The sequence below is a fragment of the Ranitomeya imitator genome, chromosome 4, assembly GCF_032444005.1.
Source record: "Ranitomeya imitator isolate aRanImi1 chromosome 4, aRanImi1.pri, whole genome shotgun sequence".
In the NCBI taxonomy this organism is placed as follows: Eukaryota; Metazoa; Chordata; class Amphibia; order Anura; family Dendrobatidae; genus Ranitomeya; species Ranitomeya imitator.
In genome coordinates this window covers 379,315,221-379,342,563 of record NC_091285.1, presented here as the reverse complement: position 1 = coordinate 379,342,563, position 27,343 = coordinate 379,315,221, and the positions used below count along the sequence as shown (strand labels likewise).

Sequence of the window (27,343 nt, the reverse complement as noted above, 5' to 3'; positions counted from 1 at the left end):
TCTCCTTCTTTCGCTATGTTTCATTCTGGTCAGATTAAAAAAACGACAAAAGACTAAACATAAGGAATCCGCCTTATGTAGCCAGCCCCTACCTGACTCATACCCTAAAAAACTCAGCAAGGACTGTATAACGGAAACAACACAGGGAGCAGCAGTGTCCATTACGGACTTACGTGACATTATTAGAGAGGAGTTAAAAGCTATGTCCCAGGATAAGCCACACAAAAGTAAATCTAAAATACCAACACCTTCGTCAGATTCCGATAGTGACCAAGCTGTACTCTCAGAAGCATCATCATCAATCATCATCCATTTGAGGGACGTTCATGTTTTCCCCTAGATAGTGTGGACAATTTAGTGAAATCAATAAGAGACACTATGGGGTGTGAGGAGGCAAAGGGTGCACAAACCACACAGGACATAATGTTTGCGGGTTTAGCGGAGAGAAAAAGGAGATCAGAGAAGCTTTCTACCCTCTGCGTCAAAACGGAAATACCCATTTAGAGGCGATGAGCTACTTACGTGGACCAAAATCCCTAAGGCCGGTTTCACACGTCAGTGGCTCCGGTACGTGAGGTGACAGTTTCCTCACGTACCGGAGCCACTGACACACGTAGACACATTAAAATCAATGCATCTGTGCAGATGTCATTGATTTTTTGCGGACCGTGTCTCCGTGTGCCAAACACTGAGACATGTCGGTGTTCGTGGGAGCGCACGGATTACACGGACCCATTAAAGTCAATGGGTCCGTGTAAAACACGTACCGCACACGGACGTTGTCCGTGTGCCGTGCAGGAGACAGCGCTACAGTAAGCGCTGTCCCCCCCCCACTGGTGCTGAAGCTGACATTCATATCTTCCCTGCAGCAGCGTTTGCTGTAGAGAAGATATGAATAATCGTGTTTAAAATAAAGATCTATGTGCCCACCCCCTGTGCGCCTGCCCGCTGTTCTTAAAATACTCACCCGGCTCCCTCGCTTGCTGGCGCTGCTTCCTGTCCTGGCCGCACCTTCTACTGTATGAGCGGTCACGTGGGGCCGCCGATTAGTCATGAGTATGCGGCTCCACCTCCCACTTTATTTTAAACACGATTATTCATATCTTCTCTACAGCAAACGCTGCTGCAGGGCAGATATGAATGTCAGCTTCAGCACCAGATGCAGGGGACAGCGCTAAACTTTAGCGCTGTCTCCTGCACGGTGCGTGTGGTACCCAGTGGGCACACGTGTGCCACACTGATGTGCCACAGAAACGCACCGGCACACGGACACGCCAGGTCAATGCTCGTCTGGATTGACCAACTAGACCAACAGATTGAAAATAAAATCTCAAGGGAAAAATTACGGGCTGCTATCCCCTTAATACGAGGCGCAGCAGCCTTTATGGCCTGCAGGTCTCGTAAATAACGCCAGACGGGCGTTATGGATGAAAATTTGGAAAGGGGACGCGCAGTCAAAATCTAAGATATGCGCAATCCCATGTGAGGGTGAGTTCCTCTTTGGTAAAACCTTAGATGAAATCCTCAAAAAGGCAAAAGACAGGAAAAAAGCTTTTCCTGACTCCTCTATTCCCTTTTATAGGAGAGCCTTTAAAAGAAGGCCATTCGGCAAGAGAAGGCAAACGGACAGGTCAATGGCATGGGCCACTAAAGAAGACAAACTGAGAGGTACCATGTTCAGAAGACCCAACCCCCCAAAACAATTAGGCTGGGTTCACACTTTGCGTTTTTTACCGCGGAACCGCCGCGATTTTGATGCTGCGGGTCCGCAGCAGTTTCCATAGCGTTTCCATTTACATGTAAACCCTATGGAAACCGCAAACCGCTGTGCACATGCTGCGGGAAAAAACACGCAGAAACGCAGCGGTTTAAAACCCGCAGCATGTCACTTCTTTGTGCAGAATCGCTGCGATTCTGCACCCATAGGAATGCATTGAACCGCTTACTTCCCGCATGGGGCTATGCCCACGTTGCGGGAAGTAAGCGGCTAATGTGCGGTTCCTACCCGGGGTGGAGGAGAGGAGACTCTCCTCCTGGCCCTGGGAACCATATTTGGGGTGAAAGACAGAATAAAAAAAAAAAATCATGATATACTCACCCTCTGAAGTCTCAGCGCTGCACGCGGCCGTCCGGTCAGAGTTGCTGTGCGACCAGGACCTGCGGTGACGTCGCGGTCACATAGTAACATAGTAACATAGTTAGTAAGGCCGAAAAAAGACATTTGTCCATCCAGTTCAGCCTATATTCCATCATAATAAAGCCCCAGATCTACGTCCTTCTACAGAACCTAATAATTGTATGATACAATATTGTTCTGCTCCAGGAAGACATCCAGGCCTCTCTTGAACCCCTCGACTGAGTTCGCCATCACCACCTCCTCAGGCAAGCAATTCCAGATTCTCACTGCCCTAACAGTAAAGAATCCTCTTCTATGTTGGTGGAAAAACCTTCTCTCCTCCAGACGCAAAGAATGCCCCCTTGTGCCCGTCACCTTCCTTGGTATAAACAGATCCTCAGCGAGATATTTGTATTGTCCCCTTATATACTTATACATGGTTATTAGATCGCCCCTCAGTCGTCTTTTTTCTAGACTAAATAATCCTAATTTCGCTAATCTATCTGGGTATTGTAGTTCTCCCATCCCCTTTATTAATTTTGTTGCCCTCCTTTGTACTCTCTCTAGTTCCATTATATCCTTCCTGAGCACCGGTGCCCAAAACTGGACACAGTACTCCATGTGCGGTCTAACTAGGGATTTGTACAGAGGCAGTATAATGCTCTCATCATGTGTATCCAGACCTCTTTTAATGCACCCCATGATCCTGTTTGCCTTGGCAGCTGCTGCCTGGCACTGGCTGCTCCAGGTAAGTTTATCATTAACTAGGATCCCCAAGTCCTTCTCCCTGTCAGATTTACCCAGTGGTTTCCCATTCAGTGTGTAATGGTGACATTGATTCCTTCTTCCCATGTGTATAACCTTACATTTATCATTGTTAAACCTCATCTGCCACCTTTCAGCCCAAGTTTCCAACTTATCCAGATCCATCTGTAGCAGAATACTATCTTCTCTTGTATTAACTGCTTTACATAGTTTTGTATCATCTGCAAATATCGATATTTTACTGTGTAAACCTTCTACCAGATCATTAATGAATATGTTGAAGAGAACAGGTCCCAATACTGACCCCTGCGGTACCCCACTGGTCACAGCGACCCAGTTAGAGACTATACCATTTATAACCACCCTCTGCTTTCTATCACTAAGCCAGTTACTAACCCATTTACACACAATTTCCCCCAGACCAAGCATTCTCATTTTGTGTACCAACCTCTTGTGCGGCACGGTATCAAACGCTTTGGAAAAATCGAGATATACCACGTCCAATGACTCACCATGGTCCAGCCTATAGCTTACCTCTTCATAAAAACTGATTAGATTGGTTTGACAGGAGCGATTTCTCATAAACCCATGCTGATATGGAGTTAAACAGTTATTCTCATTGAGATAATCCAGAATAACATCCCTCAGAAACCCTTCAAATATTTTACCAACAATAGAGGTTAGACTTACTGGCCTATAATTTCCAGGTTCACTTTTAGAGCCCTTTTTGAATATTGGCACCACATTTGCTATGCACATGACCGTGAAGTCACGAAGGGTCTTTCTCGCACAGCATCTTTGGAACCGGACCGCCGGGTGCAGCGTCGAGGAGATCCGGACGTCAGAGGGTGAGTATAACCAATTTTTATTATTTTTAACATTACTATTGATGCTGCATATTGCTGCATATGCAGCATCAATAGTATAGGCGGAAACCGCGGAACAAACCGCGATAAATCTGCAGGGAGAACCGCAGTTGTTTTGCCCTGCAGATTTATCAAATCCGCAGAGGGACGCCGCAAAGTGTGAACATGGCCTTACTGATGATACAACCATTCCAGTAGGCGGCAGACTAAAATTTTTCGCCACTCAGTGGGGGAAAAAATAACAACCAGTATGTGGATTTTAAATATAATCCGAGATGGAATAACATCCCTCAGCTCGCCTATACAACAAAAGGCCCTTGAGGTTGAAATTCAGACCCTATTATCAAAACGGGTTTTAGTCCAAGTTCCTGAAGAACAGGAAGGTAGGGGATTTTATTCTCCCCTATTCTTGATTTCGAAACCCGATGGTTCATTCAGGACAATCATAAACCTTAAGGCCATGTTCACACAGTGCGTTTTTTACTGCGGAACCGCAGCGGTTTTGCCGCTGCGGTTCCGCAGCTGTTTTCCATGCAGGGTACATAACAATGTAACCCTATGGAAAACAGTCACTGCTGTGCACATGATCCGGAATTTCGTTTAAAAAGCCGCGCAGAATAGCTGCGGCAAAAAAGAAGGAGCATGTCACTTCTTTTTCCTGAATCGCAGCGGTTCTGCACCCATAGACCTCCATTGTGAGGTCAAAACCGCAGTAAAACCCGCAGATCAAAAATATATCTGCGGGTTTTACTGCGATTTGATGTGCAGAACCGCTGCAGCAGGAAGTGCGGGGGAGCGGGCGGAAGTGCGTGGGCGGAGTGTGGCTGCCCCCCCATGCTCCGATCCCGCCCCCCGTGCTCCGATCCCGCCCCCCATGCTCCGATGCCCCCCCCCCCCCCCGTGCCCTAATCTCCCCCCCTTATACTTACCCGGCATCCCGGTGTCCGGCCGGCCGTCTTCTCCCTGGGCGCCGCCATCTTGCAAAATGGCGGGCGCATGCGCAGTGCGCCCGCCGACTCTGCCGGCCGGCAGATTCGCTCCAAAGTGCATTTTGATCACTGAGATAGGTTATATCTCAGTGATCAAAATAAAAAAATAGTAAATGACACCCCCCCCCACTTTGTCACCCCCATTGGTAGGGACAATAAAAAAATTAAGAATTTTTTTTTTTTTTTTTTTCACTAAGGTTAGAATAGGGTTAGGGTTAGGGTTAGGGTTAGAAAACTGCATAAAAAAAAGGATCAAAAAACGCATCAAAAAAGGACAAAAAAGGACCAAAAAAAGGACCTGCGTTTTCTGCCAAGAGCTGCAGTTTTTTAAAAAAACAGTCCTGAAAAAAAAAAGGATGGAAATCCTGAACGTGTGAACATACCCTAAAAGCTTAATTCATTTATTTAAAAATAATACGTTTAAAATGGAGTCTATTAGATCCACCATAAAGCTACTTTTTCCAAACTGTATGATGGGGGGGCATTGATCTAAAAGATGCTTATTACCAGCTCCCTATTCATGACAGATACCAGAAATTCTTCAGGGTAGCGGTGACAATCAAGGTAAGATTTGTTATTTCCAGTATGCAGCTATGCCCTTTGGCCTCTCTACAGCGCCAAGGATCATCACCAAAGTAATTCTAGAGGTGATGGCCTATCTTCGCCAAAAAGAGACCTTTATTTGTGCCCTACCTGGATGACTTTTTGGTCATCGGAAAGTCAGTTACTCAATGTGCTGACCGCCTAGCTCATGCAATTTCATCTCTACAGGATCTAGGTTGGATCATCAATATCAGCAAATCCAGACTTACTCCACTGTCACTCCAAGCGTTTCTGGGGTTCCATCTAGACTCTATAACCCAAAAAAGTCTTCTTCCTCAGGTAAAAATATCACTCATCAGACATGAAGTCACAACTGAGATGGATAACCCACACATGTCTCTAAGAAGAGCTATGTCGTTACTGGGATCTCTTATCTTATGTACCCCTGCAGTCCAATGGGCATAATACCATACCCGAACACTGCAACACCAAATCCTCCAAGAGGAAAGATGACTACTTGGTCACCTAAATGCAAAAATAACTTTGTCCCAGGAAGTTTTAACTTCCTTAAGGTGGTGGCTAGATTTTGACCATTTAACCCCTTCATGACCCAGCCTATTTTGACCTTAAAGACCTTGCCGTTTTTTGCAATTCTGACCAGTGTCCCTTTATGAGGTAATAACTCGGGAACGCTTCAACGGATCCTAGTGGTTCTGAGATTGTTTTTTCGTGACATATTGGGCTTCATGTTAGTGGTAAATTTAGGTCAATAAATTCTGCGTTTATTTGTGATAAAAACGGAAATTTGGCGAAAATTTTCACATTTTGAATTTTTATTCTGTTAAACCAGAGAGTTATGTGACACAAAATAGTTAATAAATAACATTTCCCACATGTTTACTTTACATCAGCACAATTTTGGAAAGAAAATTTTTTTTTTGTTAGGAAGTTATAAGGGTTAAAATTTGACCAGCGATTTGTCATTTTTACAACGAAATTTACAAAACCATTTTTTTTAGGGACCACCTCACATTTGAAGTCAGTTTGAGGGGTCTATATGGCTGAAAATACCCAAAAGTGACACCATTCTAAAAACTGCACCCCTCAAGGTACTCAAAACCACATTCAAGAAGTTTATTAACCCTTCAGGTGCTTCACAGCAGCAGAAGCAACATGGAAGGAAAAAATGAACATTTAACTTTTTAGTCAAAAAAAATTATCTTTTAGCAACAATTTTTTTTTTATTTTCCCAATGGTAAAAGGAGAAACTGAACCACGAAAGTTGTTGTCCAATTTGTCCTGAGTACGCCGATACCTCATATGTGGGGGTAAACCACTGTTTGGGCACATGGTAAGGCTCGGAAGGGAAGGAGCGCCATTTGACTTTTTGAATGAAAAATTATTTCCATCGTTAGAGGACACCATGTCGCGTTTGGAGAGCTCCTGTGTGCCTAAACATTGGCGCTCCCCCACAAGTGACCCCATTTTGGAAACTAGACCTCCCAAGGAACTTATTTAGATGCCTAGTGAGCACTTTAAACCCTCAGGTGCTTCACAAATTGATCTGTAAAAATGAAAAAGTACTTTTTTCACAAAAAAATTCTTTTCGCCTCAAGTTTTTCATTTTCACATGGGCAATAGGATAAAATGGATCATAAAATTTGTTGGGCAATTTCTCCCGAGTACGCCGATACCTCATATGCGGGGGTAAACCACTGTTTGGGCACACGGCAGGGCTCGGAAGGGAAGGCGCGCCATTTGACTTTTTGAATGGAAAATTAGCTCCAATTGTTAGCGGACACCATGTCGCGTTTGGAGAGCCCCTGTGTGCCTATGCATTGGAGCTCCCCCACAAGTGACCCCATTTTGGAAACTAGACCCCCCCAAGGAACTTATCTAGATGCATATTGAGCACTTTAAACCCCCAGGTGCTTCACAGAAGTTTATAACGCAGAGCCATGAAAATAAAAAATAATCTTTCTTTCCTCAAAAATGATTTTTTTAGCCTGGAATTTCCTATTTTGCCAAGGATAATAGGAGAAATTGGACCCCAAATATTGTTGTCCAGTTTGTCCTGAGTACGCTGATACCCCATATGTGGGGGTAAACCACTGTTTGGGCGCACGGCAGGGCTCGGAAGGGATGGCACGCCATTTGGCTTTTTAAATGGAAAATTAGCTCCAATCATTAGCGGACACCATGTCACGTTTGGAGAGCCCCTGTGTGCCTAAACATTGGAGATCCCCCAGAAATGACCCCATTTTGGAAACTAGACCCCCAAAGGACCTAATCTAGATGTGTGGTGAGGACTTTGAACCCCCAAGTGCTTCACAGAAGTTTATAATGCAGAGCCGTGAAAATAATAAATCATTTTTCTTTCCTCAAAAATGATGTTTTAGCAAGCATTTCTTTATTTTCACAAGGGTAACAGGAGAAACTGGACCCCAGTAATTGTTGCGCAGTTTATCCTGAGTATGCTGGTACCCCATATGTGGGGGTAAACCACTGTTTGGGCACACGTCAGGGCTCGGAATTGAGGAAGCACCATTTGACTTTTTGAATACGAGATTGGCTGGAATCAATGGTGGCGCCATGTTGCGTTTGGAGACCCCCTGATGTGCCTAAACAGTGGAAACCCCTCAATTCTACTTCCAACACTAACCCCCCCCACACCCTTAACCCTAATCCCAACTGTAGCCATAACCCTAATCACAACCCTAATTCCAACCCTAACCCTAAGGCCATGTGCCCATGTTGCGGATTCGTGTGAGATTTTTCAGCATCATTTTTGAAAAATCCGCGGGTAAAAGGCACTGCGTTTTACCTGCGGATTTTCCGCGGATTTCCAGTGTTTTTTGTGCGGATTTCACCTGCGGATTCCTATTGAGGAACAGGTGTAAAATGCTGCGGAATCCGCACAAAGAATTGACATGCTGCGGAAAATACAACGCAGCGTTTCCGCGCGGTATTTTCCGCACCATGGGCACAGCGGATTTGGTTTTTCATATGTTTACATGGTACTGTAAACCTGATGGAACACTGCTGCGAATCCGCAGCCAAATCCGCACCGTGTGCACATAGCCTAATTCTAAAGGTATGTGCACACGCTGCGGAAAACGCTGCGGATCCGCAGCAGTTTCCCATGAGTTTACAGTTCAATGTAAACCTATGGGAAACAAAAATCGCTGTACACATGCTGCGGAAAAACTGCACGGAAACGCAGCGGTTTACATTCCGCAGCATGTCACTTCTTTGTGCGGATTCCGCAGCGGTTTTACAACTGCTCCAATAGAAAATCGCAATTGTAAAACCGCAGTGAAATGCGCAGAAAAAAAAGCGGTAAATCCGCAGCGGTTTAGCACTGCGGATTTATCAAATCCGCAGCGGAAAAATCCGCAGAGGACCAGAATACGTGTGCACATACCGAAACCCTAACCCTACCCCTACCCCTAACCCATTCTAACATTAGTGGAAAAAAAAAATTTCTTTATTTTTTTTATTGTCCCTACCTATGGGGGTGACAAAAGGGGGGGGGGGGGGGGGACGGTCATTTATATATATTTTTTTTTATTTTGATCACTGAGATATAATCTTTCTCAGTGATCAAAATGCACTTTGGAATGAATCTGCCGGCCGGCAGATTCGGCGGGCGCACTGCGCATGCGCCCGCCATTTTGGAAGATGGCGGCGCCCAGGGAGAAGACGGACGGAGCCCGGCAGGATCGGTAAGTATGATGGGGTGGGGGGGGGAGCAGGGGGGGGGATCGGAGCATGGTGGGTGGGAATCGGAGCGCGGCAGGTGTGGAACGGAGCACGGGGGGGCTGGAACGGAGCACAGGGGGGTGGAACGGAGCACGGGGGGGTGGGGGGTGGATCGGAGTGCACGGGGGGGTGATTGGAGCACGGGGGGGTGATTGGAGCACGGGGGGAGCGGACAAGAGCACGGGGGGGAGCGGAGCACTGGACGGAGGGGAGCCGGAGCAGTGTACCGGCCAGATCGGGGGGGGGCGATGGGTGGGGTGGGGGCACATTAGTATTTCCAGCCATGGCCGATGATATTTCAGCATCGGCCATGGCTGGATTGTAATATTTCACCCGTTATAAAAGGTGAAATATTACAAATCGCTCTGATTGGCTGTTGAAAGTGAAACTGCCAATCAGAGCGATCGTAGCCACGAGTGGGTGAAGCCACCCCCCCTGGGCTAAACTACCACTCCCCCTGTCCCTGCAGATCGGGTGAAATGGGAGTTAACCCTTTCACCGGATCTGCAGGGACGCGATCTTTCCATGACGCCACATAGGCGTCATGGGTCGGATTGGCACCGACTTTCATGACGCCTACGTGGTGTCATGGGTCGGGAAGGGGTTAATGAATGGTGTTCCATGGGTAATAACACCATCTCACACTATAACCACTGATGTCAGTCCTCACGGATGAGGCGCCCATGTGGGAAGTAAATTTTGCCAAGGGTTATGGGACATGGAAGAATGCCACAACTCATCTAACCTTAAAGAATTAAATGCAGTAAAATACGCCTTATATCATTTTCTCCCACAGCTTCGCGGAAAAGACGTCAGAATCCTTTCCGACAACACCACCACAGTGGCATATCTAAGCAGACAAGGAGGTACTCGATCAGAGACTCTGTCTTCAGCTGGGAAAATCTTGGACCTAGCAGAAAAACATCTATTATCCCTTACTGCGCTTCACATAAGGGGGGAAAAGAACCAGCAGGCAGACTTTTTTTAAGTCGACACACCTTGAGGCAGAGGGAATGGTGCCTAAACCATCATGTCTTCCAAGAGATAGTATCCCTATGGGGTCGTCATCAAATAGATCTCTTCGCCACAAGAAGAAACAGACAAGTCCGGAAATTTGCCTCCCTATCTTTAGCAGATCATCCGGACATTCTAGACGCTCTCCAAGCCCCTTGGCAATTCACTCTAGCATACGCCTTCCCTCCGATAATATTACCACAGATCATATGGAAAATCAGAGATGGAGCGAGCATTATACTGATAGTTCCATTTTGGCCCAAGAGGCCATGGTTCTCGTGGCTACAAACAATGTCGGTCTCAGACCCTTGGGTCCTCCCTTCGATACCCAACCTTCTCTTCCAGGGACCATTTTTCCACCCTCAGGTGGACAATCTCCATCTGAAGGCCTGGAATTTAAAAGGCAAATGCTAAAATTAAGGGGGTTCTCGGAGGGATTGATTGACATACTCCCTCAGAGTAGAAAACAGTCTACCACAAAAATATATACAAAAATATGGAAGAAATTCTTACAATTCCATACATCTCCCAAAACATCAGAAATTCTAATACAATCTATCTTGGAATTCCTTCAAAAAGGGAGGGAACTAGGTTTATCTGTAAATACGTTAAAAGTTCACTAGGGGCCCTCTATGGCTATAACATTGCGGGAAATAGATAGGTGTCCCGATTTGTCACAGCTTGCGAACAGATAAATCCTGTTATCATACCTAGAATTCCACCCTGGGATCTAAATTTAGTTTTACAAGCCCTAACAGACTCTCCGTTTGAACCAATAGACTCAATACCCATTAAATACCCATCACCCAAAACAGCCCTCTTGGTAGCACTGACTTCGGCTAGGAGAATCTGTGACATCCAAGCTCTTTCTATAGATCCACCTTTCCTACTGACCTTTCAGGATAAATTGATTCTTAAACCAGACCCCTCCTACCTTCCCAAGGTAGCAAAGAAATTTCACAGATCACAAGAAATACTCCTGCCCACCTTCTTCAGTAATCCCTCCACTCCTGAAGAACAGAAGTATCACACTCTAGATGTTAGGAGAGTAGTTTTAAAATACATTGAAAGGACCAGTAGCTGGCGACAGTGTAGGGCTCTGTTCATATCCTTTCAGGGTCACAAGAAAGGGCATGGAGTCGCAAAAAGCACCTTATCCTGGTGGACCAGGTAGTCTATCACAGGGGTCCCCAACTCCAGTCCTCAAGGCCCACCAACAGGTCATGTTTTCAGGATTTCCTTTGCATTGCACAGGTGATGCAATTATTACCTGGGCAAGACTAAGGAAATCCTGAAAACATGACATGTTGGTGGGCCTTGAGGACTGGAGTTGGGGAACCCTGGTCTATCAGACTGGCTTATTCCGCGAGGAAAGAAAACCCTCCGGAAGGCATAACAGCGCACTCTACCAGAGCTATGGCATCCTCCTAGGCCGAAAGAGGAGACGTCCCAATTGAAACTATATGTAAGGCGGCAACTTGGTCAAATCCTTCTACTTTCTATAACCACTATAGGCTTGACCTATCGTCAACTTCTGACCTAGACTTTGGCAGGACTGTCCTCAGCACGGTGGTCCCTCCCTAGGTGATGGTCTCTGGAAAATCTCCTGTAGGGTGCTGTTGTGGCGAAGGGTAAAAAGCCGGATTACTCACCGGTAATGCTCTTTTAGTGAGTCCACGACAGCACCCTCTCACATCCCTCCCTAGGTTAATATGGTATATAGTAATGAGTAAAATTCCTCTTACCAAAACTAGAGCAAATAAGTTTAAATAATGATATTTGCCTAATACTGGCGGTCCTCCGGGTACTCTGAAATCAAAACTGAGGAGGAAAGGCGGACCGCCCCCTTTTATCTTTCTGTAGTTTCCTGTTCCTGTGGGGTGGATTCCTCTCTCCAGTAGGGTGCTGTCGTGGACTCCCTAAAATAGCATTACCGGTGAGTAATCCGGCTTATTTTTTGTAAGGTGGGACTCCCTAACTTACCGTACTTTTCTGCGACCTCCATAGTCCATGTGTATTGTGTTTAGAACTATTACTATTCTCATATTGTTCTCGAACGTGTTTTATGATTCAATGCTGTGACTTGTTACTTTTTCCCTGGATATCATTCCTTATTATTTATTTATTTTTTCACTTATGAGAAAAAAACAACAAAAAAAAACAGAAATGTGAAAGTTTTTGAAAAGACTATAGGCCTGATTTGTTTTTGTTTTTTACCTTTCATGTTTTTTCACTTGTGGTTTTCTTCAATGATTTTTGTGCTAAAATGATCAAAATGACGCATGCAATTCACAAATTTTGGGCAAAGTAAAAAAAAAAGTTTCACAAAATGTTACAAGAATTGTTCTGAAAAAAAAAACCCTGCTATATAATGAAGCCACTTTGGAGGGGGGTGGTTGGAGTAGTTGCACACATTTTGAAACTTTTTAAAAAGTTGTATTTCATAAATCTGTAAAACATCTGAAAAAGTCAAGTTGTAAAAATCTAAACTAGCTAAACAACAAACACAGCATGAAATACCGATGAAACTCTAGTGAATGAACCGGCATCATATCCGCTTCTATGACTGAAACCAGAATGCTGCCAGGGAGAATAAAGTTAGTTTTCTCCCCGCTACATTCGGCTACGTGTGGGCGCAGGGCCGCCCAACGCTATTAACCTACAGATTAACCGCATAGCTGAAGGTTAGTGGCGGTTTTTCTACTGACCGGTTCCATTTATGTTGCTCTTAACTTTGTCGTCATAAAGAAGCTGTGAAGAGTTCAGAAAAAGACATACGATTAAGGCTACTTTCACACTTGCGTCGATACGGGTCCGACGCACGTTGTGAAATTTGTGCACGACGTGGGCAGCGGATGCAGTTTTTCCGCTGCCCATTCTGAAGTCTGGGAAGGAGGGGGTGGGGTTTCGGCCGCGCATGCACGCTAGAAAATGGCGGACGTGACGACTGTCCACCAGAACATGACGGATCCGTTGCACGACGGACGCGGCGTGTGGCCATCTGTTGCTAATACAAGTCTCTGAGCAAAAAACGCATCTTGCGAGCACATTTGCAGGATCCATTTTTTTTTTTTTTTTTTTTTTGCCCAAAACGACGGATTGCGACGGATTCAAAAAAACGATAGTGTGAAAGTAGCCTAACAAACTTAATCATGAGTAAGGCTGCCTAGTGCAGTCGAAACGCATTGACTGGGTCATGTCGACCATGTACATTTTTCTTTTGTATGCACTATAATTTATTTTGAAAAAGAAAAGGGAAATCCAGTCCTGTTGAGCCGGATTCCAATTTTTTCAATATTGCACAGTGACCAGATCATACCGAGCATACTTTGAAACTTGCAATCGACGCATACTCATTAGAGCAGGGACTAGCGCAGCCTAGCCCATTTCGGACCTCGCTCGTTGTCAGTTGGACATTTTAGGATTAAATCTGTTTGTTTCGAATCACTGTTTTTTAAAGGTGTTGTCCAGTCTTGCGCTACAAGTCTGGTGTCACTCACAGAAATACTGTGCGCTGCTGTGGGGCAATATAGTAACACAAAGGTCTTAGAAATTCTTCTTCTCACTTTTCTTTGGAGTAATCTGTAGCGTCCCCCTTGTTCGATGGTGGCACTCCTGATGACACATTAGTTTGCTCTTCCACACCTTTCATTACTCAGCTCTTCACTTCAGCACTTGACTTTTCACTGCTCTTCTCTGTTTTCAGACCAATCGCCATGAAGTGAACATTCCAGGCATTATTCTTAAACCAGTAGTGAAACTCTGGACCTTCCCGTTGACACACTTCATGAGCGAGCCTCTACCATGTTGTGAAGGTGCCGGGTGTATGCTTTAATACACTAAAACACTAAGTTAATGACTGAAGAAGACACTCCGTTTGTGATGGACGACTATACCACTAGGACCTATGGCACCGGTGGTCTGGACAACAGACCTTTGTTCGGGGAAACCTCTGCAAGGGTAGGTACTTCATCGTGAGTATTGTTGTTTTTGAGAGCACTGAAAGTATTTACTGTATGCCACCTACATGTAAGGCAATTTCAGCCGTGGTGTCTGGTTTTCTATATGTGTTGTGTTCTGAGATATATTACAGCTGGTTCGATTCACTTGCAGAATTTTTAAACACAAACCAGGAATAATCCAAAAATTGAGGAGCGATATTTCTTTCTACGCCTATTCTTCTTTTGTGATCCACTCCGGTTTTCACTTACAGGGGTTTTCAGGACTTGTATATTGCTGACTTGCCCTTAGGATAGGTTATCCATATCGGATCCACGTGGGTTAGTCCCCCCTTGGCGCACACATTGATCAGCTATTTGTAGCCCCTGCTACTGGGTGTTCGATTCCCCCACCAGTCTATTATTGATAGTCTAAAGGCCCCCTTACACATTAGTTTAATGTTGGCTGAACCCAACGATATCGGCATGTTCCGCAGATTGTCTAATTTGTATAAGGGAGCCGGCCAACTAATCATTGGACATGTCCGATTTTGGACTTCTGATCTCATTGTTCTCCCGGAGATGAGCCACAGGTCAACGTGTCAATCGGAGGCTTTCTCTTAGAGAGCACGGGAGCGCTCGGCCAAGCGAGCGCTCCTGTGTATGAGAGAGTTGGCTTAAAGTGGCTCGGAATAACTGTTCAAACTAAGTAAAGACGCTTGATGCTCCATGGCGGGGCCTATCACATTGAATACACCATCCCACCTGCTAGGTTTCCATCTATCTCCTCCCTTCTTTGGCTCGATGAAGCCAGAGCTGTCAATCAAAGAGGAGAGTGGAGATGGCTGGGAAGTTGTATATAAATGATGGGCCCTGCATACTTAGTTGTGTCATTCTGGGCTGACAGGCCTTTTAAATGGTTGTCTGCATTGTTTGGCCAACAGCCATCTAATGTGTGTAGCCAGCTTTAGTCTAGGACAACCAATTTATAGAGAGATCCCATTGTACATGAATTCTATCCTGTCCAGTAGATAATGGCTAAATTCCTGCAGCCAGGAAGCTATAAACGTAGGTTCTGGTCGCACATGCTGCTCCATTCTAAGCGTTGGTGTATTCTGTAGAATGAGGAGCTTGAACAATCGTCAACAAGCAAAATGTTTTTCATAATTGCTATGAATCGAGAAGAATAAAGCAAATTCATCTTTCCGGGCTAGGAGGGGCTTAATTGAAGCATTCTTGGTTGGTTAGGCAGGGTCTCTTTAGAAGAGCCCTTGTCTTCTCTTAGAAATCCTCAGTCAAATTAATTTTCCATGTACGGTAACATAGAGAGAGACCTCTCTGCAACTTACACAATAATCATGAAATGAATTTGATCATGGTTCCTGCAAACCTTGCATCATGTGCCCTGACTTAACCCTAAATGGAGATGCATAATCCTGAAAATTGGATCATTTCCATCCAAAATCAGAGACGCAACAGTAAATCGAAGCTGAAGGTTTTCTTGCTTTTTATGCCATTTATTCATTTGTGTTCCCAACTGGGTGCATGGGCTTTTCCACTCCCTCAATATTGATTACCGGTCAGCAATATCAGATTAGTGGGATCCAACTGTGCCACTAATCAGCGGTTATAAAAACCAGCAGCGACCAGACGTATAAAGGGGGCCCAGAAGCTTCTACATTGCCGGCACTTATGAGTTCTGGGCTCTTATCGTTGCTGGGAAACATTTCAATACCATTGTTAATCTAACAGCAGCGCTTTGTATGGAGCAGTTGCAGTGGTACGCACACGCTGTCCCCAGGAGCCCCGCTATATGATCACCGGCACCACTTGAGGCCACTGTTGCTGCCATTTTATCACTCCTTTGGTGCTCAACCACAGGCCAAGCTTTGCAGGGCTCGGTGATTGCACAATATACTGTAATATAATTGCATTGCAATGTATAGTAAGTGATCAGATGAACGCAGGTCCCATAAGGGAACAAAAAGAAATAAAGTACATTTTTAAAGGAGGGGGGAAACAAATATATAAAATTAATTTCATACTGTAAACGGCATGAAAAGAAATTAAAACAGAACTATGATTTTTCAATCACCACGCCTCTCTAAAGGAAGAAAAAAAAAAAGTCCCGAATTTACACCCCCGTGTCTGTAATGGAGAACCCACTGACACTGCTGCAGTACTGGGCCTGGTCACATCACGGACACATTCATGAGTGGGGTCTGTGACTCCGGCCAAACTGTCTCCACACTTTTGGTTTGGATCATCCGCCTACAAAAGTGTGAAACTGAGGAAAAAATGGAAATCTGAATAAGGTGTAACTGATGGCATAAGTCTAGTCTTGGTGAGACCACACTGATCTTAAGGCCACGTGCACACATTCAGTATTTTACCTCAGTATTTATCAGCCAAAATCGGCAGTGAGTGTTATGCAGAAGTGGTGACGTGTTTCTATTATACTTTTTCTCTGATTGTTCCCCTCCTGGTTTTGGCTTTCAAATACTGAGGTAAAATACTGGCCAAATACTGAACATGTGAACATGGTCTATTGCTGGAGGGCCGGCAACACAAGTTTAGTGCTTGGTCCCCCTAAATGGTTATTCTCGTCTCAGAAACTTGTGTTATATCCAAAATATGCTTTAAATGTCTGGTAAATGTGGTTCCACCTCTTTAGACCTGCACCTATGTGGAGTATGGGGCTCGTCTTCTGCCACTAGGAATAGAGAGGTAGTGGACCATGTGTGGCTCTGCGCTCACTTCGGTGCGGAGCGCCTGCTCCTGGCCTTACGATGCAGCACAGCCTCCTCGTCTTATTGCCAGTCTGTATGGTGATCGGCATCTTCTAACTGCCAAATGTGTAGTTCTCATACTGTAAGTCTGGTCACATACATCCCACCAGGAGGTCACTCATTGACATGTCCTCTACTTTCAGGATCGAATCATCAACCTCATTGTTGGTGGGTTAACGTCAGTGCTGGTCCTGGTAAGTGTCTGTATATAAATTGTATAAGTAATGTAATATGTGATTCCCCAGTAAGCCATAATGATTAACCCCTTCCCGCCGCGGCCGTTTTTCATTTTTGTGTTTTCGTTTTTTGTTCCCCTCCTTCCCAGAGCCATAACTTTTTTTTTTTTTTTCCATCAATATGGTCATGTGAGGGCTTATTTTTTGCGGGACGAGTTGTAATTTTGAACGACACCATTGGTTTTAGCATGTCTTGTACTAGAAATCGGGAAAAAAATTCCAAGTGCGGTGAAATTGCAAAAAAAGTGCAATCCCACACTTTTTTTTTTTTTTTTGTTGCTAGGCTCACTAAATGCTAAAACTGACCTGCCATTATGATTCTCCAGGTCATTACGAGTTCATAGACACCTAACATGTCTAGGTTATTTTTTATCTAAGTGTTGAAAAAAAAAAATTCCAAACTTTGCTAATAAAAAAAATGCGCCATTTTCCGATACTCGTAGCATCTCCATTTTTCGTGATCTGGGGTCTGGTGAAAGCTTATTTTTTGCATCCTGAGCTGACGTTTTTAATGATACCACTTTTGTGCAGATATGTTCTTTTGATCGCCCGGTATTGCATTTTAATGCAATGTCACGGCGACCAAAAAACATAATTCTGGCGTTTCTAATTTTTTTTTCTCGCTACGCCGTTTTGTGATTAGGTTAATGTTTTTTTTATTTTTATTGATTGGGCGATTCTGAACGCGGCGATACCAAATATGTGTAGGTTTAATTATTTTTTTTTAATTTTATTTTGGATGGGGCGGAAGGGGGGTGACTTACACTTTTTTTTATTATTTATTTTTCAAAACTTTTTTTTTTTTTTTTTTTTTACTTTTGCCATGCTTCAATAGCCTCCATGGGAGGCTAGAAGCTGGCACCACTTGATCGGCTCTGCTATCATCAGATCGCTGCTATGTAGCTGAATTGCAGGCTTGCTATGAACGCCGACCACAGGGTGGCGCTCACAGCAGGCCTGCATCAGTAACCATATTGGTCTCAAGGACCTCTATGTTCACCATCCTGATGCATTGCCGACCCCCGATAATGTGACGGGGGTCGGCGATGCGCTCATTTCCGCGCGGCCGGAAGCGGTAGTTAAATGCCACTGTCAGCGTTTAACAGCGGCATTTAACAGGTTAATAGCGGCGGGTGAATCGCGATTTCACCCGCCGCTATTGGGCGCACATGTCAGCTGTACAAAATAGCTGACATGTCGCGACTTTAATGTGGGCTCAGCGCCGGAGCCCACATCAAAGGGGGAGATACGACATGCGCTGTACTAGTACGGCGCATGTCGTGAAGGGGTTAAAAACCAAAATTTCTGCAAACACCTAGAAGATGTATTCCTTTATACAACAAAATGGACACTTGGAAAATGTCACAGGTTCCTGGGCTGTGAATATAGTGTAATGGGTCCAGTGAAGTTGTGTGTTGGTGTGTGGGGTTTTTTTTTTCTTTTTCTTTTTTTTTTTCCCCTTTGCTATCCATTCTGACAGCAGTTTGCGAAGACCGAGACCCCGATTCCAGCAATTTCACTTAGGGTATGTGCACACGTAGAATGGTCCACTGCGGATTTTTCTGTAGCGGATTTAATAAATCCGCAGGGCAAAAACACAGCGTTTTTCCTGCGGATTTATCGCGATTTTTGTGCGGATTCCATTGCAGTTTTACACCTGAGGATTCCTATTATGGAGCAGGTGTAAAACCGCTGCGTGTTCTGCACAAAGAAGTGACATGCTGGGGAATATAAACCGCTGCGTTTCTGCACGTTTTTTTTCGCAGCATGGGCACAGCGTTTTCGGTTTCCCATAGGTCAATGTAAACTCATGGGAAACTGCTGCGGACCCGCAGCAAAATCCGCATTGTGTGCACATAGCCTAACTGTGCTTCTTGCTGTAGTTTTTATACGATCACTGATTTATCAGCAGGAGATTATCATTAAAGGACTGCTTGGTGCTAGGTAGTCTAACTGTGCCCCCACCACTGACTGGCAGATGTCTGCCTATGCACAGCGTACACAGCTATGGGCGGGCTTATGTAGAGCTCAACATTTGGAGAACTGATACATCTGTAGCAGATAAAACATCAGGGATTGGGAAAGTTTTATTTTCAACTTATGTAAGAACTTTATTCTAATTCTGTGGTTGCCAAATATGATGATGTATGGGGTTTTATTTTAAGACTCGCACAAAATCTAAAAATACACTGATGTATTTTATACTTGAAGGAAATTCTATTTTTCTCTGATCGCCCATGACGGCACCACGGAGAGAGGGGAACCGCCCACCAAGGACAGGAAACCTACGGATAAAAAGGCGGTACCACTCTCCTGCATCAGTTGGTTTCCTGTCCTTGATGGGAGACCTACGGACTTACCGGTTCAACGTTGGAATTCCGGGGCCAACCAGTCCGACTCAGGCAGCTGGGGTCCCTCTGCCTCAGCTGGGGTGGTGACCCGAAGCACCACCGCTGGGGGCTAGTGGGCCTCTAGGGTGAGTGGGGGAAGTGACAAGGAGTTCGCGGTCACCTCCCCAGGTAAGATGCAGCAGCGGCAACATCCAGGGGGGTCCCTCTGTGGTTGCGGGAGGTGCGGCGCGGCCCTCCCCTAGCACGCGTCAGCCTGCACACTGCATGCCATTGGGTATGCAGAGCCGCGCGGTAGGGTCCGCATAGGACCGGGGGTGCCGGTCAGCAGCGCCATATCTGCACTCCGGGCGGCCATCTTGAGAGTCCGGCGCATGCCCGGAGTTGCGCTGGTCTCGCGAGACGCTGGGGCTTGGATCGGCGCAGGCGCCGCTGAAACCCGACTGCGCAGGCATCGGCGCTCCTCGCCGTTGTCTGGACGCCACTGCACAGGTGACGCCGATCTGACGCTTGGGCGTTCCAAAGGCGCCGCAGAAGCGTCTGCGCAGGCGCCGGTGTTCAACGCTCCTCGCCGTCGGCTGAGCGCTACTGCGCAGGCGCGGGGGAAAAAAAAAAAAGCGGCGGGAGCTTTAAAAGGGAGGATTTACTTCCTCCCAGTGGCTCTGCAGTATATCGGCAAGAGCCTTAGGAGCTACCAGTTGTCGCAGCATCAAGCGCAGCACGCGTTATTGGCAGTGACAGCAGACCAGCAGCAGTATGAGCGACCCGGCATCTCCCTTGCCTGAATCACCTCCACCTATAGCATCGCCGCAGCAGCAAAAAAGGCGACAGCAGAAAGGTCACCAGGACACCAGCAAAGAACGCCAAAGGTCTCAACACAGCAAGGAGTCCAGCACGGCGTCGGGGAAAAAGCCAGAGGCAGAGAATCCCCAACTGGTATTTATGGGTCCTGGAGGTGGTAAGTTGATCTTCGTGAAAGTTAGATAGTAAGATTATTATTTGTCTCTTTTAGGGGAGGAAAAGCGTAGGTAAAACAAAGCACAAAGCCTGTGCCATCTGTAAAGAGGATCTTCCACCCGCATGGGAGAGGCAGCTATGTAATTCCTGCATACAGCAGACTGTATCCTGAAAGCCTGCCCGGGTTTGCAACAGATCTTAAAAACCTGATTAAAGAGCAGGTGGAAGACACCTTTAGATCCCTTAAAAGGGGAAAAAAACGGAGAAGGACCAGACACAGGTCCCCGTCCCCAGTCTCTAAATCTGACAGCGATAGTGCGAGTTCAGCATCCTCCGACTCCTCCTCCTCATCTTCATCATCCACTTCTTCCACAGGAGGTCACAATTGTTTCCCGCTAGAGGACACCGATGGCCTCATAAAGGCAGTGAGGAGTACTATGGGATTAGTAGACTCCCACCCTAAAAAGTCACCACAAGACATCATGTTTGGGGGCTTAGAACAAAAAAAGAGAAGAGCTTTCCCGCTTAATGAAGCAATTGCAGCGTTAATTAAGAAGGAATGGAAAAAACCCATGAAAAAGACTCTCCTAACTCCAAAAAGGAAATACCCCTTCGAGGATGAATCCTGCTCCTTTTGGGAAAAAGCCCCCAAATTAGATGTAGCAATAGCTAAAGCATCAAAGAAATTCGCTCTCCCGTTTGAGGACATGGGGGTCCTAAAAGACCCTATGGACAAGAAGGCGGACGCCTTCCTCAAGGGCTCTTGGGAGTCAGCGGGAGGAGGCCTGAAACCGGCAGTGGCAGCAGCTTGCACATCCCGCTCCCTGGTTAAATCAACTAGAGGGTCAATTAAAGGGGAAAACTTCCCGAGACTCGATGCTGAAGACATTACCTGTAATAAGGGGAGCGGCGGCTTTTCTGGCTGACGCCTCGGCAGACTCTATCAGATTAGCTGCCAGGTCAGCAGTGTTTGCTAATGCGGCCAGGCGTGCCCTCTGGCTTAAGAATTGGCCTGGCGATCTGCAAACAAAAACAAAACTGTGTACTATCCCCTGCGAAGGAGAGTTTTTGTTCGGTTCCACATTAGACGACATCTTGGAAAAAGCAGGGGACCAGAAAAAGTCCTTTCCCTCTCTAGGTCTCCCCTCTTACCGGAAGCCCTTTCGGAACGAGAGGTTTTTCCGCAAGAACCCTGGGAGAGGCCAGGGAAAGTGGGAGGATAAGAGGAACAAAAACAAGAGGTTCATCTTTAACAAAAACCCCAGTGATAACAAGAAACCTTCTCAATGAAGGTTCGCCCCAGGTGGGAGGGAGGTTATCTCTCTTTCTTCCAGCCTGGAAAAAGATTACCTCCAGTCAATGGATTCTGAACATTATAGAATCAGGTCTGAGGCTGACATTCAAAAGATGCCCCCGTCCCTCTTTTACGATGACATCTATAAGATCTTCGGCAGAAGAACAGCTGGCACTGGAAAACTAGGTCATCGGGTTAGTAAAAAAGGGAGTACTCCTGGAGGTTCCCCCACAAGAAAGAGGGCAAGGGTACTATTCCCCTTTATTCCTGAGGAAGAAACCAGACGGTTCCTTCAGGACTACTATAAATCTAAAGAAACTAAACGATTACCTGGAGGTTCAAGCATTCAAGATGGAAACGATTAAATCATCTATCAAGATATTGTTTCCCCAATGCTTCATGGTGGTCCTGGACCTAAAGGACGCATATTATCACGTCCCAATACACAAGGATCACCAGAGATTCCTCAGGATGGCAGTTCACATCAGGGGAGTCCTAAATCACTTCCAATTTTCAGCCCTACCATTTGGTCTTGCCATAGCCCCGAGGGTTTTCACAAAGCTGATAGCAGAGGTAATGGCTCACCTCAGGGAAGAAAATACCCTAATCGTTCCATATCTGGACGATTTCTTGGTGATGGGCTCCTCCCCGCAACATTGCGAGGATCAACTGGCAATAGTGATGCATTCTTTGAAGGAATTGGGTTGGCTAATAAACATAGGAAAATGCAGACTAATGCCTTCTCAGGTCCAGGAGTACCTGGTTCTCACTCTAGACTCCAAAAAGATGGAATGTCGGCTCCCGGAGAACAAGATACAAAAACTAAAAAGTTTAGTATCGAGAACCCAATCTCTCCCCTCCATAACACTCCGTCAGTCCATGTCCCTCTTAGGCTCTATGACCTCTTGCATCCCCGCAGTCCAGTGGGCCCAATTACATTCAAGAGATCTTCAATGGCAGATATTGTCGGAGCAAATCCATCTAGGAGGGCATTTAGACGGGCAGTTAACTCTATGTCCTCGCACCAATCACTCTCTGACATGGTGGAAATCGCAGGAAAATCTTTCCCAGGGAGTCCCGTGGGTAATTCTGATCTCGAAAGTCCTGACTACGGACGCAAGCCCTTCAGGGTGGGGGGCTCATCTGGGCGACCTAGTAACCCAGGGCATTTGGTCTCCGTCTACAGTGAACAAATCCTCCAACATGAAGGAGCTCCTTGCAGTAAAATTTGCCCTTCAGGAATTCTTGGGGGTCCTTCACTCTCACCATGTAAGAGTAATGTTGGACAATCGGGTGGTAGTATCTTACCTAAATCACCAGGGGGGTACCCGTTCCAAAAATCTAATGGAAGTGACCAATTCAATCCTGCAAATAGCCGAGAGCAACCTCTTATCCCTAACAAGCCTACACATAAGGGGAGTAGACAACTACAAAGCAGACTTCCTCAGCCGGTCCAGTCTAAAACAGGGGGAATGGGAACTAAAATCAGGCGATATTCACCCAGATCACAGAAAGATGGGGTGTTCCCAAAATAGATCTCTTTGCGAGTCATCTAAACAAAAAAGTAACCTCCTTTTGCTCCCTATCTCCCCTGGGGAACCCAGTAGCTGTGGACGCTTTCCTGATATCTTGGGGTCACCATCTGGTCTATGCCTTCCCTCCTCTTATTCTGATTCCAGCAGTGCTGAGGAAGATTCGGGAGGACGGGGCGCTGGTAATCTTAATTGCCCCGTTCTGGCCGAAGAGACCTTGGTTCTCATGGATGAGGAAGTTATCAATATCCGACCCTTGGGTATTACCAGACCTCCAAGATCTGTTGTCACAGGGCCCAGTCTGTCATCCGCAGGTCAAGAACTTGCACTTGACAGCTTGGCTCTTGAAAGGAAATTACTAGAAAGCAGGGGGTTCTCTCCGGGCTTAATCTCAACTCTGTTACAAAGTAGGAAGCCTGTTACAACAAAACAATATGGCAAGATATGGAAAAAGTTTGTCATCAGGTGCAAAAATAGGGAAAGAAATTCCCCTTAATTCCATATTAGAGTTCCTACAAAACGGGTTGGAGATGGGTTTAGCCACTAACACCCTAAAAGTTCACGTGGCGGCTTTGGGAGCCCTATTCAATTTTGATTTAGCCTCAAATAGGTGGGTCTCTAGATTCATCAGGGCGGCAGGAAGATCAAGGCCTCTTCCAGTAAAAGTTGTTCCTCAATGGGACTTAAACTTAGTCCTTAAAGCCCTGACTAGTTCTCCATTTGAACCATTACTATCTACAATAAAAAATCTATCTCTCAAAACAGCTCTATTAGTCGCCCTTACTTCTGCCCGTAGGGTTAGCGATTTACAGGCTCTCTCAGCTAACCCTCACTACACACAATTCCTAGAGGATAGGGTCATTTTAAAAACAGACCCAGCATATCTCCCGAAAGTGGCTTCAAAATTTCACAGGTCTCAAGAGATATCTCTCCCCTCCTTCTGTCCTAATCCTAAAAATAAGGAGGAACAAACACTACATACACTAGATGTAAGAAGATGTCTCTTACATTACCTAGAAGTCACTAGAGAGAGTAGGGAGGATTCCTCTCTGTTTGTGTTTCCAGGGTCCCCGAAAGGGGAAAAAAGCATCTAAAGCCACCATAGCAAGATGGATCACGGACGCCATCAGTCTCTCATACTCGGCAAGTGGGATGTCCGTCCCCGGGGAGGTTAAGGCTCACTCAACAAGGGCAGTAGCGACTTCCTGGGCGGAGAAGGCCGGAGCTTCCATTGACCAGATATGTAGAGCTGCTACCTGGTCCTCACCATCCACATTCTATAGGCACTATAGATTGGACCTAATCTTCTCTTCAGACCTTACTTTCGGTAAAAGGGTTCCGGAGGCGGTGGTCCCCCCCTGAATGTACTATCTATGCAATTCTCTCCGTGGTGCCGTCATGGGCGATCAGAGAAAAATATAGTTCTTACCGATAACGGTATTTCTCTGAGCCCATGACGGCACCCGTACATTCCCTCCCTTCACTTGTGGGTGCTCACATCAAAATAATGCCATAGTCTACTCATAGTTTTAAAGTCACGCGGTATCTAGTTATGATAAACAGTTAAAATTAACAAATGTTTAGTAGTCTCCCATCGTTCTCTATGTAAAACAACTGATGCAGGAGAGTGGTACCGCCTTTTTATCCGTAGGTTTCCTGTCCTTGGTGGGCGGTTCCCCTCTCTCCGTGGTGCCGTCATGGGCTCAGAGAAATACCGTTATCGGTAAGAACTATATTTTTATAAATGGATATAGTCTGACATTAATGTTTAGATTTATAGCAGAATAAACCTTCCAAAATTGTTTGCGTAACTAAATGTCCAGAAGTACTGATATGCTGGTATAAATTGCCCTTTGGCTCTTAAGTGTGGTGTGTGTGTGTTTTTGTCTTTTGCACGTGCACACGTTTTTTCTGTGGGAGCCTGGCTTCTTCCTGTTAGGCCCATTTTTGACGTCAGCTATTTTTGATTAGTGTTTGTATGCTAAAACCAGGAGTGAAACCTATGGAGATAAACTATAATTGAAAGGTTAACACCTATTATGTGTTTTGGAGACACTCCTGGTTTTGGCATACAAATACTGCTGAACAATCACTGACGTCTGAATGAGCCCTTAGCTGGGCTCTGAACTTTTGATAGGCCTATTACAGCTTTCCTCCATGTCCTGGTTTTCAGTTAACAGCGTCCTAAAATGCTCTCTAATTGTCTTTACACTATAACCACTCTTGAAATTGACTCTAGTACACAATACCCTATGCTTCTAATTCCTAAATGTTGTGTTTTTTGTTGTTGTTTTTTTGTTCTTTTTCTAGAATGTTTTCATTTGAGTCTCAAACAGAATGTCACAGGATGCTGGGGCTGCACTCCCTTCCCTGCAGCATCTATGCCCCCTCCGCCACTTCTGTAACAGGACATCATCAGACTACAGTGCTGCAGTTACTTACTAAAGTTTCTTTGCATCGACGCCCTCTGAAGATGTCCTGGATCCATGGTCATGGCGATAGAATCTGTGGGAGATGTGAGTGCAGCGCTCTGCTTTGATCTGTCATGGAAGCTTCTAACTGTGGAAGAAGATATCAGGGGGCGGTGAAAGAAACAGTGGGTGACACCAGCTCCGCCCCCTGATGTCTGTTTTGAGGACAGTAGTAGAAGCTGTGGGGTGGCGCTAATGTCACTCACTGCCTCTATTTTTGCCCCTCATGTCCTCTTTCAGAATTAGAAGATGCAACAGTGGAGATGGAAGCAGACTAAAAAATGCCAATCTGCTATTCTAGTGCCCAGAATGTTGTACTGCCTAGCTTGTTCTTCTGGGGACATGCACCCATAAATTAGACGGGCTCTCATCTCTACAGAAATGCCAAACGTGGACGCTAAATGTGGTTTAGACACTGAGGGGCTCAGAAGGAAGGGGGCATTAGGATTTGGGAATTCAGAATTTGCTAAATTTCTTTTGAGGGGTTGGAGCCATAGTGCTTTTCCGAGCCTTTGTGGTACAAGTAATGGGGAAGTCCTCCTATATTTCTGTTAATAAATAACAAACCTGAGTGGGAACTTGCTTTTATTGGGAATATCTTTACATAATATGTTTTTATCACATTTATCCAGCGCTCTACGCCGAGCACTTATGCAGCGCCCCAGAGACCTGGTTGTTGCAGTAACATCGCTCTGCCACTAAGGGGAGTGATGGTACGTCTGATGGCACTAAAGGAGTTCATCTGACCAGGTATCACAAGCACACATTACACTTCACGCTCTGGCCACTAGGAGGAGCAAAAGGTTCTATTTATTAGGCCACTCCTCACACTGGTAAAACTAGGGGTTGGATAGGAAGTTAGTACAGAAGCTGAATGGGTTTTGCCCAGGCAACATTCCGTGGCAGGGGGTGTTGCAGGGGAGACTTCAGAGGGGTCCCTGTCAGGCGTGGGAACCTGGCAGAGACTTCGCGACAAGAACAGAAAGCAACGGAACCGCGCCTGCACTACCTTGCGGCGGTGTCCTTAGAAAGGACACAAAGAGAAGGATATTGTGGACAGTGAGAAACGAGATCAAGCACAAAGGAGAGCCAGTAGGAGTCGTGCCCCGAGAACGGCAACATCCTACTGAGGCGCGTAGCCGGTGACCGGAACACCGAGGAAGTAACTGACTTTATGCCTTACTTCAAATACCGCAGGACAGTTAATTATTGGTTGGCTGTCTACCATACATCACCTAAGCAGACATAGGGGGCAACCGTGGAGAGGGGCGTCTCTAGGGTCCCAGAATAGCTCCGAGCCTTCCCGTCAAACGGGTGCGTCCTAGCCATAACAAACTTGGGGGACGGAGAGAGAGAGAACGAGAACAGAAGTTGTGAGGACTATCCCAAATGCTCAGCAGGGAAGCACTACAACACACAGGCGCTAGTGGTAGGCAACGATTTCCACCTGCAAAGGGAACTCTGGATGTGCCTTCGGACCGGCCGGTCTCAGACAGCCCTGTTAACAGTGCTCTGGCTTGAGGATCCTGAAGTCTTCAGTAAAGAGACTGCAACCCTGTGTCCTCGTTATTGACTGCACCTCACACCATCGCCACCTACACCACTGGGAAGCCCTGGGGACTCACTTCACCTGTGGGAAGGTATACCATCTAGCTGCCAGCACATCACCCCAGTGGACCCCGAGCAGCGTCCGTCAACCTGACCAAATACCACAGGTGGCGTC

General features: G+C 46.0%; 1 protein-coding gene across 1 annotated transcript in view; it reads left to right on the top strand.

The window, feature by feature from the left end:
• TMEM243 (transmembrane protein 243) overlaps window positions 1-27,343 on the top strand; it is a 37,748-nt gene that overhangs the window by 4,186 nt on the left and 6,219 nt on the right. Inside the window, exons 2-3 of the mRNA XM_069765169.1 lie at window positions 13,762-14,015; window positions 16,926-16,976. Coding sequence (XP_069621270.1) covers window positions 13,911-14,015; window positions 16,926-16,976 — 156 coding nt within the window. The 5' untranslated portion in view covers window positions 13,762-13,910. The remainder of the gene's footprint in view (window positions 1-13,761; window positions 14,016-16,925; window positions 16,977-27,343) is intronic.